Source organism: Erpetoichthys calabaricus, chromosome 15 (genome assembly GCF_900747795.2).
Source record: "Erpetoichthys calabaricus chromosome 15, fErpCal1.3, whole genome shotgun sequence".
Taxonomy (NCBI): domain Eukaryota; kingdom Metazoa; phylum Chordata; class Cladistia; order Polypteriformes; family Polypteridae; genus Erpetoichthys; species Erpetoichthys calabaricus.
The window spans coordinates 27,572,474-27,591,821 of record NC_041408.2 but is presented as its reverse complement, the minus strand read 5'-3'; the positions used below and the strand labels follow the sequence as shown (position 1 = coordinate 27,591,821).

Below are 19,348 nucleotides of genomic sequence, written 5' to 3'. Positions count from 1 at the left end.
CCTGGTGTTCAGAGTGGTACCTGAGGGTTCAAGAGGTGGACCACGCCTCTATCTGCTACAAGGGACACTACACTGCGCGAGCAGCGAAATTGCCCCTCCAGCCACCACTTGCAGCATCCCCAGGCCGAAGATGACGGAGCGACAGTTACTGAGGAGCCTGCGTCGCGTCCCCCAGACAGATGAAGGAGCAGCTGCGGCCCCGTTTGTAAGTCGTATGTCGGATGTCTATAACTTGGGGACTACCTGTATAGACAAAGCTTTAATATTCTGAAAAGGCAATGAGTAGCATCACAGATTATCTATACTAAAAGGCTACTGGAGTACACAAACATACATTTGAGACAGGATGATAACAATTTTAGAAAAACTTGACCTCTGTGGGTCTAAGGCCATTTTATTACCCAATGACTCCTAGGCAATCTAGCAATATAAATAAAGAAAATGCATCCACTAAATTGTAAAACGGAGGTGACGTCATGTGAAGAGCTTCTTCAGAAATATCTGGTGAGGATGCTTACTCCATGTACTAGTGCTTGTTTCTAATGGCTTGAAGAAGTAACCCAACAGATGATAAGAGTCAACAGGCCAAAACAAAGCAATTTAAAGATCAAATTCATTGCCTATAAATGGTGAAACAAGTGAAACAGCCCATTTTGGCAACAGCACTGCCAAGAACTAGGTGCAGAGACTGTTTGTGATGTCACATACATGAATCCACATCCAGAAAAAGAGGCCAAATCCCACCATTCACAGAGACTTCACTATCCAGTGTTTTATAAATTTGGGCCCCCTTAGAATGTTAGTTCTTACCTTGTCAGCCTTCTTAGCTCTTCCAAGGACTGGGGAGTGCGTTTCTGAGAGCGAGGAGGAGGAAGTGGGAGAAGAGGGCATTTCTTTTGTTCTTCTCTAATGTTCTTTGGCTGCAAGGAAGCAAAAAAATGAAAAACACGCTCAGTATCTACATAACAGGAATCTCCATTCTCAGTCTTTTCTTGGTGTTAACTTCACTAAAAATGACAAAAAACAAATGAGCTCACATTTTTCACCAAAACCTAACAGCTTTTCAAGATTGGGCTTTAATGTCTCAAACACCAGATACATCTTTCTTTCACGAGCTCATTTCTCTCTTTTCCAGAACTGTTAACTCGAGTAGAGTGTCAATGTAGTACAATTTTAGCAAGGACTCCATAACAATGCAGGGAACTCAAATCCAACACTGCAGGAAACTCCAGCACTAGTTTAGTGGGCAGAAACAATACATTCTTACTTCATGTTTGCCTGGCTAGCTTTGGATTCCCCGGTGAGACAACCTAACTGTCTTTACCCCACAATACCATCTAAGCTGGTAAAGTAGAGAGGTCCATGTTTGGCTGATAATACTTGCTGGTCCTACATGCAAGTAAGAATTTCATTGCATTCTGAACACGGCAGTAAACTCGAATTTGAAGGAAGCGCCTTACTTTATACTTATTTCCTCCCATATACAGTGTGTCTCACCCATTTACATTTTATATTTACTAGGCGGCTTTGCCACCTGCTCGCTTTACTCGCCAATGGCCTGTGCTACACACCAGCCACTTCACGTCTCTGCCGCTTGCGTTGTGAAAAGGGGGGCTGAATGCACCCCAAGGAGACGCGGTCGCTCCTCCGAAACTCCCCTTTTAAACGGTGACACAATTGGAAACAAATAGTTTTTTTTTACCTCCTCTTTGCTCAATCAGCTGCTGGCTTGCTGCTGCTGCTGCTGTGGTGGTGGTGGTGCCACATGATCTGCATCTCACGCGGCGCACTTCTGTCATATCACCTATGTCCATATATTCGATCTCTTTTCGCTTTTACCTTTTCGTCAATATCACATTGAATTTTGATTCCGTGTTTGGAATAACATCGTGACAACGCAACGTATGACTGCCTGTGAGTGAATATCGTTTCTTTCTCTCTACAAGAAATGTGTCTGACAATAGCATTCACACAAATGAGAACTGATTGAACCGTGTGTGTGGTTATGTGGGCAGAACTTTTCCAAATCTCTTTGCATAAGCTCTTGTCTCGCGGGGCTTGAAATTTTCTCTCATGGGAATTCACTTTCACTAAACAACAAATCTTTGCATTCTCGCGGATACGACTCTTGATTGGGAAGAAACACTACTTTTTTTTTTCCCTGATGGCAACACGAATTAGATGATCTACAAGTCTCCGACTTAAAGTTTAAATCAGAACAATATATTCAATCTCTTTTCGCTGTCCCGTTACTTCGAGTAATAATTTCTGTTTGTTTGCACTAATGCGATCTTTACTATTCTTTTTTTGAGACTTTCGAATTTTCGCACATCCATTATCTCTAACCTGCTCTGCATGTGTATCGCGCCAACGTGTTTGAATTCTTTACAACGTTCTACTTTGTCATTTACTCTTTGTCTTTTATTTCCGGCCCTGGGCGTGGTTAAATCTTTTGGCACAAAGATTTGTCTCACAGGACGTGAAAGTGTCTCTCTCTGAGAAAATCACGTCTCGTCTCCTTCCAACCTTCCAAGACTTTTTTTTATAATAGAGAGTTTTGCATAGGAGACACTTTTATCCAAAGCGGCTTACAAAAGAGATTAACATAATCAAGTAAATGTCATTCTGGGGGAACGTTTGGGAACAAACATTACAGGACAAGGTTACAAGATTGATCATTACAAGTGAAGAGCTCAGAATAAAAATACAAGTGAGTTACAATTCCTGGATAATAAAAAAAAACCTAACAGCTAATATCATTTAGATGGAAATTCACCAAACAAGACATCTTCGTTGATGCAAACATACAGCACGTCAAGTTCACTAAGATGAAAGTCCAGAACAGTTATTTCGGGGGACTATTATTTAATATATAATATATTTGAGTAGTCACTGTCTATTATTACCATACAGTACATCAGCTTAAATGCTGTGCTGTATTTTGTAAGCATGAAGGGAAGTAACACAGAAGACACAATAAATATCCACTTTAGCAGAGTTAAAGTGATGGTTAGCAGTGGGCAAAATGAGAAAAAGGGCAAATGTGAGGGCCTCTTCCTCTGCACTTTGCCCTTATAAATATGTGATGGAGGGACACAAATGTGCATTGTGTGAGATGATGCCATCTTATTAGGGTGACACATGAATAGCTGACTTTACCCGTGGCACACATTTGAAAGTCTAGCACAGCTCTAGCTGCAAAGTGCATTCCATGCGGTGCAAACTGAATAGGCTGTTTACCTACTGGCAAACACTCGAGAAATAATTTCCTGGAAGCCACCCTCTTTGCACTTCATGCTCTCATTGAGGCACTCATTCCTTACATAATGAATAACATTTATTTACTATGGTAAATGATCACCATCTGCCTGCTGTCTTCTAAAGCTTTTTAGCAGTGTGTACACAACTCTGTTACACATGGCCGCCCACCTGGACACATTAGAAGATGCTGCCGCGACCATGATGACCCCTGGTGGAAATAGCCTTGGTGTTAAACTTCTGAGCACACACCTCAGTGGGATCAACTATAAGAGGGATCAGGACAGCATCTGTTCAGTATTCCAGATGGAATATGGAGGGACACAATCATTTCCATCCCCAAAAACCAATGGTAATAAAGTGAGGGAGCATTCATTTCTAAAGAGAGGAAATTAGAAAACTACCAACATATACAGTCAGGTAGTCAGTCACATTACATCGTGGCAGCCTGCTATAAACAAAGTAAGCGAAGACAGCTATCCCCGGAGACTTTATGGAGTTATAGTCACATCCCTGTCTCCCATGCTTTCAGACTTATGCCATCTTAACGAACTCATCAAAATGAGGCCAAAGGTCAGTAATATTTCCAAAGTTATAAACTAGCCCAATCTGTACTGTAAGAAGAAGTGTACCTTCTTATTGTGCAAACAGAAGTATGGAAGATGCTCTGCTTGTTATCTTACATCAAATCTACACCTTTCTTGATCAGCCTGGTTCATATGTCAGAGCAGTATTTTTGGATTTTTCTTCAGCGTTCAATACTATACAGCCTCATATACTGATTGGGAAATTGAACAGTATGAATGTAAACCTATTTATTACACTATAATAATAATTCTTTGCATTTATGTAGCACTTTTCTCACTACTCAAAGTGCTCAGCAATTGCAGGTTAAGGGCTTTGCTCAAGGGCCCAACAGAGCAGAGTCTCTTTTTGGCATTTATGGGATTCGAACCGGCAACCTTCCAATTGCCAGTGCAGGTCCCTAGCCTCAGAGCCACCACTCCGCCCTATGGATTCAGAACTTTCTTTTAAATCGTTCACAGACAGTTAAAGTTCAGGACACTTTTTCAATAGTCATTCATTCAAACATAGGAAGTCCGCAGGGGTGTGTCTTATCACCATTACTGTTTACTCTGTACACAAGTGACCTGAGACGGTATCCGTCAATAAGGGCGGGCACATAAAGGCGACCTTCAAAAGGATGACCTCAATTGAGCGGCGAATAACTGCGCGCATAAATAAAGGAGTGCTTCAAAAAGGGTGACGTCAATTGGGCGCAGCGAATAAAGGCAAACGCAACAAAATTACAGAAAATTTATTAGATAAAGGCAATGATTGAACGTATAAAAAGGTGAAAGCAAGAATATTAAAACGTCCAATTAATTAATGCATGAACTTCTAACAAACTACTTCTAACGAATTATTTCTAAAGCTCTCTATATTTCGTTGTTTTCAAAATTACAGAAAATTAGATTAAGGCAATGACTGAATGTATAAAAAGGTGAAAGCAAGTTACACTTGAAGCTGTAGATTATGTACAATGCCACGTAGATATTCGAGGTGCGGTCTATTAGCATAATCAAGGACAATTAATTTAATTCGCTCCGAAGGTCATCCTTTTGAAGCATTCCTTTATTTACGCGCGCCTTTATTCGGCGCTCAATTGAGGTCGCCCTTTTGAAGATCGCTTTTATTTATGTGCGCTTTTATTCTCCGCGCCCAATTTAGGTCGCCCTTTTGAAGGTCGCCTTTTTGTGCGCGCCCTTATTGAATAGAACCACCTGAGACAGAACAATGACCAATGCTCCATTATCAAGTATGCGGAGGACACCATGATCATAGGATGCATATCTGGGGAGGATGAAATCAAGTGGACTGTATGGTATACTGGTGCAATAAAAACTCTCTCACTCTGAATGTAAAAAAGACCAAAGAAATGATATTTGATTTTAAGAGACAGAAATCTGTATGTTGTTGTCCTTCCATCGCAGTATGATCCAGTCTGTGATCACTTTCAGTTTCATTGCCTGGTTAAATAGTCTGACAAACCAAAACTCAAAAAAGCTCCAGCAGATAACGAAATATGCAGTTAAAGTTATTGGGGCTGATGTAGATGATTTTACTAGTGTGTGTCAGAGGGCAATGTTAAAGAAACTGGAAATCATCTCAACTGATGACAGTCATCCATTACATGTAGAACTAAAGTTCAGTAAATCAGAAGGGTGGCCGCTTTGAAAACCCACACAAATCGCTCCAGAAACTCCTTTCTTCCTAGTGCCATACGACTTTTCAATAAGAAATATCGAAGATAATGATTATGGCTTTGATATATATCCTGTAGGGCGGCAAGGTGGCGCAGTGGGTAACACTGCTGCCTCGCAGTTAGTAGACCTGGGTTCGCTTCCCGGGTCCTCCCTGCGTGGAGTTTGCATGTTCTCCCTGTGTCTGCGTGGTTTCCTCCCAAAGACATGCAGGTTAGGTGGATTGGCGATTCTAAATTGGCCCTAGTGTGTGTTTGTGTGTGTCCTGCGGTGGGTTGGCACCCTGCCCGGGATTGGTTCCTGCCTTGTACCCTGTGTTGGCTGGGATTGGCTCCAGCAGACCCCCGTGACCCTTTGTTCAGATTCAGTGGGTTGGATAATGGATAAATATATATCCTGTAACCTTTTTTTTTTTTTGGTGTAAATATATATCTAACTGCCTTACCTTAACCTTTATTATTTCTATTTGTCTGTTTTATTTCATTCTGTCTGTTATTAGATGCAACTGAGAAGGCAAATTTTATGTTTTCTTGTGTAAACATGACTGAATAAAGAAACCTTAAACCTTAACCCTTAAACTTAAACCTGTAAACTCTAACTGTTGCAAAGTAGGCTATGGCTGTTATTCTAGTAGATTACAATCATAACAGTGATTTTCAGCGAGTAGGTAAGCACTTAGCAAGATCATCAAGTGGATTTCAGCCACATGAAAGTTGCCTTTCTGAGAGAGTCATTTACCTTCAGCCACACAGTTTCATGATCATTTGAATGGTGGCAGATATAATGTATATGCTGGCATTTCCACCTAGATGACAATTTCCAGGACCAAATGAATTAATGTTACCAATAGGATCAAATAAAAGGCAGGATGCTTGCCACAGAGAAGAGCATCCCAGAGCAGATTGCTTTCCCTTTTTGCTTTCTTGATTACATCTTGCCTAAAGAAGGGGCCTGAGTTGCCTCGAAAGCTTGCATATTGTAATCTTTTTAGTTAGCCAATAAAAGGCGTCATTTTGCTTGGCTTTTCTCTGCTTTCTCAGATGAAATCAACTCACAAACCGCAATATCAAGCATCTGCTGATCCGCTAAAAATGGCTTTTTAGGCCAGTAAGGGGAGAGCAGAGAGCAGCACCAGAGTACAGAATGTCCTGGTTAATGTGCACATGGCTTCCTCAGTCGCTTGCTGTCACTCAGCAGAGGCAACAATTAAGAACGTCGCCTTGGAAACCCATTTCCCTGCTCCTGATTGGCTCTTTAAGAAGCTAGAAGTCATTAGGTTTAGCAGACTAATTAGTGTTTAAGTTGAATGAAAGTTGCTTATTAAGACAATCCAATGGAAGCACACAAAAGTAAATGTCAGAATGCTTCTGGTGTAAACCCCACAAAAATGATGCGTTTGCCACAACAAGCATTTTCCTCTCCAAACAATGCTCCTCATCCTCTTCTGTGAAGTGAGAAACAGCAGCAGAAGATTCCTGCTGTACCAGCATCCACAGGCAAGAAGTAAAAATATTACATTATAGCCACTGACCTGCACTTGGGCTGCGCACAGGATACGATCAGGTTCTCTTACCCGCAGCAACTCGATCTTGTTCTACAAAAAGCAAAGGTGGATGGGTGGGTTACAAATAGAACAAAAATAACACAAACACTGGCACCAAGCCATGAAAACTGCAGTTCGGCTTTCTTGTTTCAGCTTCACCAACAACATTATTTCTGTTTCACATTTCCTAGGCTCCCAGGATCACAGTAGCAGCTTTCTTGGCTGAGGTGACCAGAATTTCATGAGGAAAACTCCACACTCGGGGAGTGGATAGATATGATTCCTGTAGTGCAGGGGTCCATGGATGGGTTTCAGGGGGTCCGTGAGGGTCAGATAAAAACTAACTTTTATATTCACTGTACTGCCCGGTACTGTTGATTTAGAGTAGATAAAGCAGTAGTAGTAGTGGAAAACATAGTAGTAGTAGTAGATCTGATTTAATTTGCACAAGAGGATTGTATCTCATAATTATAATCAGTGGCCATTACTTTTGACATAAAAAGGAGCGTTTTTTTTAGATTGTTTACTTTAAAGTGGTGATTCCCAATGTGGGGCGCAATTTGATTTTTTAGGGGGGCAATTCGAGAATTTAGGTACGTTTAAACAATTTATAAAATGAAAAAAACAGAATTTCACTGTTAAAAATGAAAGAAAAAAAATGAACAAATAAATTTATTTTTTTACAGAGACATTTATATATTTATATAAATATAGAAGGGATAGTGAAGAACCCTTCAATTTATGATTTTACAACCGACTTGGGTTTTTCTACTTAGAAATCGTTCAGTCCGTGAGTCAGTCATTTTCCAACCCGCTATATCCTAACATGGGGGTCTGCTGGAGCCAATCTCAGCCAGCACAGGGCACAAGGCAGAAACAAACCCCGGGCAGGGTGCCAGCCCACCACAGGGCACACACACATACACACACACACAGCACACATCCATCCATCCATTTTGCAACCCGCTGAATCCAAAAACAGCGTCATGGGGGTCTGCTGGAGCCAATCCCAGCCAGCACAGGGCACAAGGCAGTAACAAACCCCGGGCAGGGTGCCAACCCACCACAGGGCACACACACATACACACACACACAGCACACATCCATCCATCCATTTTGCAACCCGCTGAATCCAAACACAGCGTCATGGGGGTCTGCTGGAGCCAATCCCAGCCAGCACAGGGCGCAAGGCAGGAACAAACCCCGGGCAGGGTGCCAGCCCACCACAGGGCACACACACATACACACACACACACACACACAGCACACATCCATCCATCCATTTTGCAACCCGCTGAATCCAAACACAGGGTCATGGGGGTCTGCTGGAGCCAATCCCAGCCAGCACAGGGCACAAGGCAGGAGCAAACCCCGGGCAGGGTGCCAACCCACCACAGGGCACACACACATACACACACACACAGCACACATCCATCCATCCATTTTGCAACCCGCTGAATCCAAACACAGCGTCATGGGGGTCTGCTGGAGCCAATCCCAGCAAGCACAGGGCGCAAGGCAGGAACAAACCCCAGGCAGGGTGCCAGCCCACCACAGGGCACACACACATACACACACACACACACACACACACAGCACACATCCATCCATCCATTTTGCAACCCGCTGAATCCAAACACAGCGTCATGGGGGTCTGCTGGAGCCAATCCCAGCAAGCACAGGGCGCAAGGCAGGAACAAACCCCAGGCAGGGTGCCAGCCCACCACAGGGCACACACACATACACACACACACACACACACACACACAGCACACATCCATCCATCCATTTTGCAACCCGCTGAATCCAAACACAGGGTCATGGGGGTCTGCTGGAGCCAATCCCAGCCAGCACAGGGTGCAAGGCAGGAACAAATCCCGGGCAGGGTGCCAACCCACCACAGGGCACACACACACACTAGGGACAATTTAGGATCGCCAATGCACCTAACCTGCATGTCTTTGGACTGTGGGAGGAAACCCACGAAGACATGGGGAGAACATGCAAACTCCACGCAGGGAGGACCTGGGAAGCAAACCCAGGCCTCCTTACTGCGAGGCAGCAGCGCTACCACTGCCGCACCGTGCCACCCTTAGCAATCGTTTTTACCATTAAAATAATATGAATTGTAACAATGATTATAAAATTTTGTAATATAACAAAAATATAAAATGATCAAAATATTACAGAAAAAGCTGTCATTAAAGTGATTTTATATTTATGAATATCATGTCTCTTATTATATGTTTTCAAAACTGTGTTTTCCTATTATTTCATATTATATATTTTTTTTTTAACAATTTCTTAGTGATTTCTTTGTCAGTACTTCAACTATTCTTTCCCTCTTTTGTTTCCATGTTCTTTGGAAGCTTGTTTAGACCAAATTAATGACATTATAGGCTTCCTCCACATGAGTAGGAGTTCACTTTTTGAACAGGTAATAATAAGAATAAGGCAGATGTTACAGTGGGGGACATCATGATTTTAGAGAGGCCGAGGTGGGGCATGGCCAAAAAAAGGGTTGGGAACCACTGCTTTAAAGGCTAATAATACTTTGTGTATGTCATATATGTATGAGACAATCAAATCTCGATAAAGAAAGTACATTTTATTCATCCATCCATCCATCCATCATCCACCACTTATCCAAGGTCGGGTCGTGGGGACAGGAGCCTAAGCAGGGAAGCCCAGACCTCCCTCTCCTCGGCCACCTCCATTGCATGCAAAATCATGTTTATGCGAATATTTCTGGGGAAGGGGGTCCATAGCTTTCATCAGATTCTTAAAGGGGTCCATGACTCAAAAAAAGTTACAAATCACTGCTCTAGTGTGTCCTGGGTCTGTTCCTCGATGTTCTCCTACCAGAGGGGTGGCATCTGGGGGCATCATTCTAAGCACCTACCCAAACCACTTCAGCTGGCACCTCTCAATCCAGAAAAGCAGGCGCTTCCACTCCAAGGTCTTCCCGAGTCCAGTAACCCTTCTTCAGGAGCTCATTTTAACTGCTTATACAGTGCATCCGGAAAGTATTTACAGCACATCACTTTTTCCACATTTTGTTATGTTACAGCCTTATTCCAAAATGGATTAAATTCATTTTTTTCCTCAGAATTCTACACACAACACCCCATAATGACAATGTGAAAAAAGTTTACTTGAGGTTTTTACAAATTTATTAAAAATAAAAAAACTGAGACATCACATGTACATAAGTATTCACAGCCTTTGCTCAATACTTTGTCGATGCACCTTTGGCAGCAATTCCAGCCTCCAGTCTTTTTGAATATGATGCCACAAGCTTGGCACACCTATCCTTGGCCAGTTTCGCCCATTCCTCTTTGCAGCACCGCTCAAGCTCCATCAGGTTGGATGGGAAGCGTCGGTGCACATCCATTTTAAGATCTCTCCAGAGATGTTCAATCAGATTCAAGTCTGGGCTCTGGCTGGACCACTCAAGGACATTCACAGAGTTGTCCTGAAGCCACTCCTTTGATATCTTGGCTGTGTGCTTAGGGTCGTTGTCCTGCTGAAAGATGAACCGTCACCCCAGTCTGAGGTCAAGAGCACTCTGGAGCAGGTTTTCATCCAGGATGTCTCTGTACATTGCTGCAGTCACCTTTCCCTTTATCCTGACTAGTCTCCCAGTTCCTGCCGCTGAAAAACATCCCCACAGCATGATGCTGCCACCACCATGCCTCACTGTAGGGATGGTATTGGCCTGGTGATGAGCGGTGCCTGGTTTCCTCCAAACATGACGCCTGGCATTCACACCAAAGAGTTCAATCTTTGTCTCATCAGACCAGAGAATTTTTGTTTCTCATGGTCTGAGAGTCCTTCAGGTGCCTTTTGGCAAACTCCAGGCGGACTGCCATGTGCCTTTTACTAAGGAGTGGCTTCCATCTGGCCACTCTACCATACAGGCCTGATTAGTGGATTGCTGCAGAGATGGTTGTCCTTCTGGAAAGTTCTCCTCTCTTCACAGAGGACCTCTGGAGCTCTGACAGAGTGACCATCGGGTTCTTGGTCACTTCCCTGACTAAGGCCCTTCTCCCCCAATCGCTCAGTTTAGATGGCCGGCCAGCTCTAGGAAGAGTCCTGGTGGTTTCAAACTTCTTCCACTTACGGATGATGGAGGCCACTGTGCTCATTGGGACCTTCAAAGCAGCAAAAATTTTTCTGTGACCTTCCCCAGATTTGTGCCTCGAGACAATCCTGTCTCAGAGGTCTACAGACAATTCCTTTGACTTCATGCTTGGTTTGTGCTCTGACATGAACTGTCAACTGTAGGACCTTCTATAGACAGGTGTGTGCCTTTCCAAATCATGTCCAGTCAACTGAATTTACCACAGGTGGACTCCAATTAAGCTGCAGAAACATCTCAAGGATGATCAGGGGAAACAGGATGCACCTGAGCTCAATTTTGAGCTTCACGGCAAAGGCTGTGAATAGTTATGTACATGTGCTTTCTCAATTTTTTTATTTTTAGTAAATTTGCAAAAATCTCAGGTAAACTTTTTTCACGCTGTCATTATGGGGTGTTGTGTGTAGAATTCTGAGGAAAAAAATAAATTTAATCCATTTTGGAATAAGGCTGTAACATAACAAAATGTGGAAAAAGTGATGCGCTGTGAATACTTTCCGGATGCACTGTACTTGCAATCTTATTCTTTCAGTCACTACCCAGAGTTCATGAGCATGGCTGAGGATGGGTAAGAAGATGGAGTCAGCTTTCAAGCAAGAAACTTTTATTCCTGCTTGTCAGCCTTCCTCTATAAAAAAAGGGCAGCCCCTCTGGTTGTCCGCAAACAAACTAAGGAAAGTCTAAACAGGCTATGGCTCCCCTACATCAAGGCATGCCTCCTTGAAGTCTATGAAGCCATCTCCTTAATGGAAGGCAAGTCAATGGATGAGCACTATCATATACTGAGTGCAACACATGTTACTATTCTTTCTGCAGTGTTTTTATGAATGACTAAAGGATTAACATGTGCAACTCAATTTCAGCTTACCACATTTTCACTAAACGACGAGTATTTTCATCCAAACATTTAAAAGATAATTTGACATAAATCGTGATGAGTTCTGAAAGCCTAGTTACAACCACAAGAAGAGCGGCTAGGGACAATATGACATCAAAATAATACTGGCCTCATTTTTAAATTCTTCACTGATGCCACAGTTTCCATTTTTCTCATTCCGTGTTGCCGTTTGGAGCAGGGCCTAATACATATCACAAAAGAATGCCCCCTCACAGGCCCACCACTAAAACACTCACATCAGCAGTTACTCAGATCAGTTGGCCAGCGAGGGTCTTACACCAATAATGATACAGGCCCACTGAGAAGCCTCTGTGCGTCTCAGCCATAACGTCCCCTATTAGATTAATCTTCTTTCTGGTCTACAGATGCTCTTAGCCTTTGTATGACCCAGCACACTCAATCGCACTACACATTAAACAATCGGTAATTCTGGGTTTTCGACTAAAGGGAAAGTTGCACGAGAGACAGTAATCGGAAAGGAGCCCTCAGACATTGATTTACTTCAATGTAAAACCTTAGCCATTTACGTTCAAACACTCTCTACAGGAAAAGCCATGGCCTGTGAACAAAAAGAAAAGTAGATGTAAAAATGAAAAGAACTCAAAAATATTAAAGACAAAATGAATAGTTTGGTGGGCGACACGGTGGCGCAGTGGGTAGCGCTGCTGTCTCGCAGTTGGGAGATCTGGGGACCTGGGTTCGCTTCCCGGGTCCTCCCTGCGTGGAGTTTGCATGTTCTCCCCGTGTCTGCGTGGGTTTCCTCCCACAGTCCAAAGACATGCAGGTTAGGTGGATTGGCCATTCTAAATTGGCCCTAGTGTGTGTGTGGGTGTGTTTGTGTGTGTCCTGCGGTGGGTTGGCACCCTGCCCAGGATTGGTTCCTGCCTTGTGCCCTGTGTTGGCTGGGATTGGCTCCAGCAGAGACCCTGTGTTCGGATTCAGTGGGTTGGAAAATGGATGGATGGATGAATAGTTTGTGTCCTTCTGAATCGTGTTCTGCACGATGTTTTCAGTCCATTTATTTATTCCTCTAATACATGCTCGAGACTAAGACATACATCCCAGGGTTACACACACACACTGCAACAGGCCAAGAAGTTCAGAATGATGACAACTGCTGACTTTGTATACTAGCAGAATAACAAAAATGACAGATTATAATGGCGAGGCTGTAGAAACAGAAAGTCTTAGTGGAAAGTCTCATGAAGGATGACCTTAATTATCCAAGGAGAGCAAGCAAAGAAAGCTGTGCTGCCGGCACAAAGAGCAGAGAATCGGCCACTTCATCTGAAGCACCAGCTAGCAAACAAAAATCAATAGAAAAGTCATTTATAGCAAATCACATATGACCTCAGTAACCAGCAAACAGTTTAAAGGGAAAATGAAATGCAAGGAAAATAAACAGCTGAAATAACTCCTCATTCAGTAAACATTGATTACTTTGTTCCAGGTCAAGGTGTCTTCTTTCCAAAATAATAACTAGGCAGAGCAGTTTCATAATTTGACAAGTGAATGGCGTTGTCTGCTTACTGCTTGGCTTATTGTCATAGGTTGCGATCCTGGGCGGGTAGTAGTTATAAGCACCTAATGAAAGGAAGACCATCAGAACTCAAACAGTCAGGCTCAGGATGCGTTTCTTTTTTTCCCCTCAGTTGACTATTAAGGTTACCTATTATATCAAGAATAAAGTTGGGTTCAGAGTTGCGCTTGCATCAGTTTCCATTTTGTTTTTTTTTTATACAAAACACAAATTGAGCCACTCTGAGAGGTACGCTAGATTAGTTTTTATATAACTTCAGGTCATCTTTCTTACTGGTCACATTCTCTCAGCACCTGATATCATCCTTATAGGTGATTCAGGAAATTGAGGGACCAAGCTGGAGTTATAGTGGAACATGTTGCCATAGAAACCTGATCTATTAAAATGAAAATGAGATTAAATGCAAAAGCGGGGGCGATGTTATGTCTGCTAACTTTGAATTCGCCTGCTCCATGTATTAAGAGGCTCTTGAAAAGAAAAACAACATTCTTTTCTTAATGATTATTTTATTGATCTCGGAAAATGTTTTCTCGGAACTGCTGGTATACATTAACGCCCCTGCAGTTTGTTTAAAACGCAAGTCTTATTTCCTCTAGTCACGAGAAGTAAGAGCGAGGCACCTAATTCATGAGGCTAATTTATTGCAGTTTTTATCTTCATGTCTTATTGCTTTTATTTTGCTTGTCTGCAGAAGACACCTTTCACCTTTCAAATACTAAGGAGCTTTATCAACAAAGCCCAGCAGAAACAAGCTCACCATGTGAAAGCTAGCTTTACCTCAAACAGGCCGAAAAAGCAATGGTGAGGAACAACAAAAACACAGGAGGACGCCACAGAAACGCCTCTATTTCAGGGCAAACGCCGCATCAGAACGCTTAAGTGGTGAGATTGTGTAAAGACTCCCATGTTCCTTGTTGCCCCCATTTCAACTTGACTCTTAGCTCAATTCTATTTCACTTCTTCTATGATAACGGTACCCATCCTAATTTTATCATTTGTTTTTTTATATTCTCTCCTGTACTCTTTAGCTGTTCTTTACTTATACTGTATTCTCTATACCATATCTTGTATATAAACGTCTACACGTGGAAGTGTGCCCGGAAGTGAGAGATGCAGTCGGGGTAAGGGCTCCACCGCCGAGGATACGCAAGTGAAGCCAGCAATGTCGGCAAAATGAAACCTACGAAGAAAGTGTCACTCGCTTAGCCGCTAACGCAGAAGCGAGGTGAGCACATCAGCAAAACGAAACCTCCTAGGAGAGAGATGCCCAGAGTAGTTCCTGTCAATTACCTGACATCTCTACATTTCAATTTTTTTTCTAGCGATTTCAATAGTTTCTAGGACCAGCATGGGCTTACACAGCTAGTAATTTATATATATACCAGTAACGGCGCACTGCACGATGACGTGCAGTGAATACACTTGACTTGAGCATTCCTAGTATTCATCCTCTTTCTCCGTACGTTTAGCATTCATTTGCTCAGACGTTGATGTGCTTGCTCCTTCCTGAGCAGATCTTCTTTTCTCCACCCTAGTGGCCCACTGCTTCTCTTCTTTTGTCAGCATCTTTTCACGTTAAAACTGATTAAGTTAGTTTTTGTGTTGCAATTACTTAGTACGTTTTCTTTAATTTTTCACTTAATCTGGCACTTAAGTCTTCAATCTGCCTCAAGAATCATTAGCGAAGGTGGTAGGGAATGAGAACGGCGCCCGTACTGCACGCTGCTGAGAGTTGATTCTACAATAAAATAAAATAAAAATAAAAACAGTAATAAAATCATCACCCCAAAAGTGGATAGTAGACATCACGTAGTATATGTGTACCAAATTTCAAGTCAATAGGTGAAATGGTTTGCGAGCTACAGGTGATTTAAAATCCTGGACAGACAAACGAACAGCGTATTATACAGATATATATATTGTGGCGGACAGCCGGTTCCCATGCCTGGCCGGGACGCCTCTTCGATGTGTATTCAGGGGGAGCAGCCCTGGACAGTGCAGTACCTCCCCCTGGACACTGAATGGCCACCCCCCTGGGTTGGAGCAGTGCCTTAGTCTCTCGCAGGGCTTCATGGGAGATGGGAGTTCTCCACAGCCCTGTTGGGGTCTTTGGTGGCCGCCAGGGGGCGTGGTATGGGTCCCTGAGCCCAGCTGGTTTAATCTTCAGCCCCAACCGGGAGTGCAACCGGAAACAGGTGATCAAGCACCTGGTGGGCCATAAAAGGAGCCAGCAACCACCACTCAGCGGCCAGAGTCGGGTGGAAGGAGGACAAAGCTTGTGGAGGAGTGATGGTGAAAGAGAGGAAGAGAAAAGGAGTGTAATAGTGTGGGGTTTGTACTTGGGACTGTGTTGTGGCTGGGGGGATGACGTGCCCTCCAGCTGAAGAAAATAAAAGTCTTTTGTACTTTTATATGTGTCTCCCATGTCCAATTTGTGTCAGGTCGGGCGCTATATAATGCCTTTGTTACAATATATATATATATATATGGTTGAAATAGTTTACTGTCAAATAATGCAAAGAGCACGCGACACGTGTTTCGCCCTAATTCTGGGCTCATCAGGCGTACCATTCTATGATCTGCTTCTCGCAACTGAAGGAGGGCACCATGGCAGATGTTAGCCGACTTGCTGACCAACCACAAGCGTTACCTGGTAGGTAACCACCCATACAATCAGATTGTGACACAGACTACGAATGCAATGAATGTAATTACCCCGATCTACATGCTGTCAAATAAACGAACCACACGCTGTGGCGCAATGTTAGGGGCTTCGCCTCTAGCGCTGATGTCCGAGGTTCGATTCCTGTAAGGGAGTGCAGTGAGTGTGTACGCCTGATGAGCCAAGAATTAGGGCGAAACACGTGTCGCAAACTCTTTGCATTATTTGACAGTAAGCTGTTTCAACCATTCTATGATCTGCTTCTCGCAACTGAAGGAGGGCACCGTGGCAGACGTTAGCCGACTTGCTGACCAACCACAAGCGTTACCTGGTAGGTAACCACCCATACAATCAGATTGTGACACAGACTACGAATGCAATGAATATATATATATATATATATATATATATATACATACAAGATGGCTTACCTCCTGCTCACTTCACTCACCAGCCACTTCGCCTCTCTGCCACTCGCATTGTGAAGAGGGGAGCTGAACACACCCCAAGGAGACATGGTTGCTCCTCCGAAATCCCCTCTTAAACGGTGATACAATGGGAAACAAATACAGTTTTTTTTTACCTCCTCTTTGCTCGAAAATAAAGCAATCTGAGCACTACCGAGTAGCTTTAAGGCCAGAGATGAGAAAGCCCTGCCTTAGAGTTCCACATAGAAGCAGTATAACAATGAACATGTCAATCAATTTATTTCAGCAGTTATTATATACTTAAAGCAGATAAAATACCACAAATTAAATGTACTGTATATTCCAGCAGGGCCTACATTACACTGGGCTTCTGAGCACTTCTGAGTAGCTTTAAGGCCAGTGACGAGAAAGTTCTACATTAGAGTTCCACATAGAATCAATACAATGGGAATATGTCAATAAATTTATTTCAGTCTCATATTATATACGTAAAGCTGATAAAAAAATACCCCAAATGCAACGTGTATTCTATCAGTACCTACATAACGCTGGGTTTCTGCTACAGTCTGGACTCTACATCTTCCCCGTCTGTAAATTCCAGCAGCTCCTGTGCGTCGCCTCATTAATGGAGAGCCGGCCTGTGAGGGGCAAAGCAGACAAAGTGCAATTAAAATTGTCAATGAATGTGTGATCAAATTATTCTTATTATTAAACATTAAGGTACTTTACTTTAGTAGAATTCCTGGGGGAAAACCACTGCTACATTAAATACCGTTTTTAGTATTGAAAAGCAATCCATTTTTCTCTGAAAGGTGCAGCTGAGTCAATGCCTGTGAGACATTTACAAGATAACGTCTGTTTACTATCAAGAAAATGCTTCTTTCATTAGTGGCAGTTAAACCAGGGGGCTTTAATCAGTCTTAAATGTAAGCATCAGGACCCTTTCGAGATCATTTTCTTGCACCTTTTTACCATCTAAAGTACCCTTGACTCTCACTGCTTACCTTTTAGTTTCCCAGTGACTTTTGCTGAGATATTACAGGGACACTCCGTGTCTGTGTAGCTTGGACGCTGGGCAGATGAAGCTACTGTATGTTTTCAAGAATCTGGGAAAACGATCGGCATTCACATTCAGCTCTTACTGAAGCTATCCTCTTTCTTCAATGTTTTGTGTAGTTTTCTGTTTTTTTGTGATGCATAAAGTGTTGCAAGTTACAGTTCAGCTTTAGTCTTTAGAATTGAATCCAAAGGGCACAATTAAATGGTAAAGTAGCTTCTCTTCACCTAATAATAGACAGCCTAAGTACAAAAAAGGGAAGGCAGCTGCAAAAGCACTGTTCCAAAAAAATGGAAAGCATTTTTGTCAAGCTGGCCATGAATGAAACAAAACAATGGAATTGATGCCATGCTTGCTTGGATTCATTCTTCTTCTTTTTTCGGCTGCTCCCATTAGGGGTCACCACAGCAGATCATCTTCTTCCATATCTTCCTGTCCTCTACATCTTGTTCTGTTACACCCATCACCTGCATGTCCTCTCTCACTACATCCATAAACCTTCTCTTAGGCCTTCCTCTTTTCCTCTTCCCTGGCAGCTCTATCCTTAACATCCTTCTCCCAATATACTCATCATCTCTGCTCTGCACATGTCCAAACCAGCACAATCTCGCCTCTCTGACTTTGTCTCCCAACCGTCCAACTTGAGCTGACCCTCTAATGTCCTCATTTCTAATCCTATCTATCCTCTTCACGCCCAGTGCAAATCTTAGCATCTTTAACTCTGCCACCTCCAGCTCGGTCTCCTGCTTTCTGGTCAGTGCCACCGTCTCCAACCCATATAACATAGCTGGTCTCACTACTGTCCTGTAGATCTTCCCTTTCACTCTTGCTGATACTCGTCTGTCACAAATGACTCCTGACACTCTTCTCCACCCCTTCCACCCTGCCTGCACTCTCTTTTTCACCTCTCTTCCACAATCCCCATTACGCTGTACTGTTGATCCCAAGTATTTAAACTTATCCACCTTCACGAACTCTACTCCCTGCATCCTCACCATTCCACTGACCTCCCTCTCATTCACACACATGTATTCTGTCTTGTTCTCACTGACCTTCATTCCTCTCCTCTCTAGAGCATATCTCCACCTCTCCAGGGTCTCCTCAATCTGCTCCCTACTATCGCTACAGATCACAATGTCATCAGCAAACATCATAGTCCACGGGGACTCCTGTCTAATCTCATCTGTCAACTTGTCCATCACCATTGCGAATAAGAAAGGGCTCAGAGCCGATCCCTGATATAATCCCACCTCCACCTTGAATGCATCCGTCACTCCTACCGCAGACCTCACCACTGTCACACTTCCCTCGTACATATCCTGTACAACTCTTACATACTTCTCTGCCAATCCCGACTTCCTCATACAATATCACAGCTCCTCTCGAAGCACCTTGTCATATGCTTTCTCCAGGTCCACAAAGACGCAATGAAACTCCTTCTGGCCTTCTCTAAACTTCTCCATCAAAATCCTCAGAGAAAACATTGCATCTGTGGTTCTCTTTCTTGGCATGAAACCATACTGCTGCTCACTAATCATCACCTCACTTCTTAACCGA

At 43.1% G+C, this 19,348-nt stretch overlaps 1 protein-coding gene across 1 annotated transcript in view; it reads right to left on the bottom strand.

Annotated features, from left to right (window-relative positions):
* LOC114666116 (uncharacterized) overlaps nt 1-19,348 on the bottom strand; it is a 129,249-nt gene that overhangs the window by 105,426 nt on the left and 4,475 nt on the right. The window contains exons 2-4 of the mRNA XM_028820852.2: nt 17,277-17,372; nt 7,054-7,116; nt 811-920 (exon numbers count right to left, since the gene is read on the bottom strand). Of these exons, the coding sequence (XP_028676685.1) occupies nt 811-920; nt 7,054-7,116; nt 17,277-17,372 (269 nt within the window). The remainder of the gene's footprint in view (nt 1-810; nt 921-7,053; nt 7,117-17,276; nt 17,373-19,348) is intronic.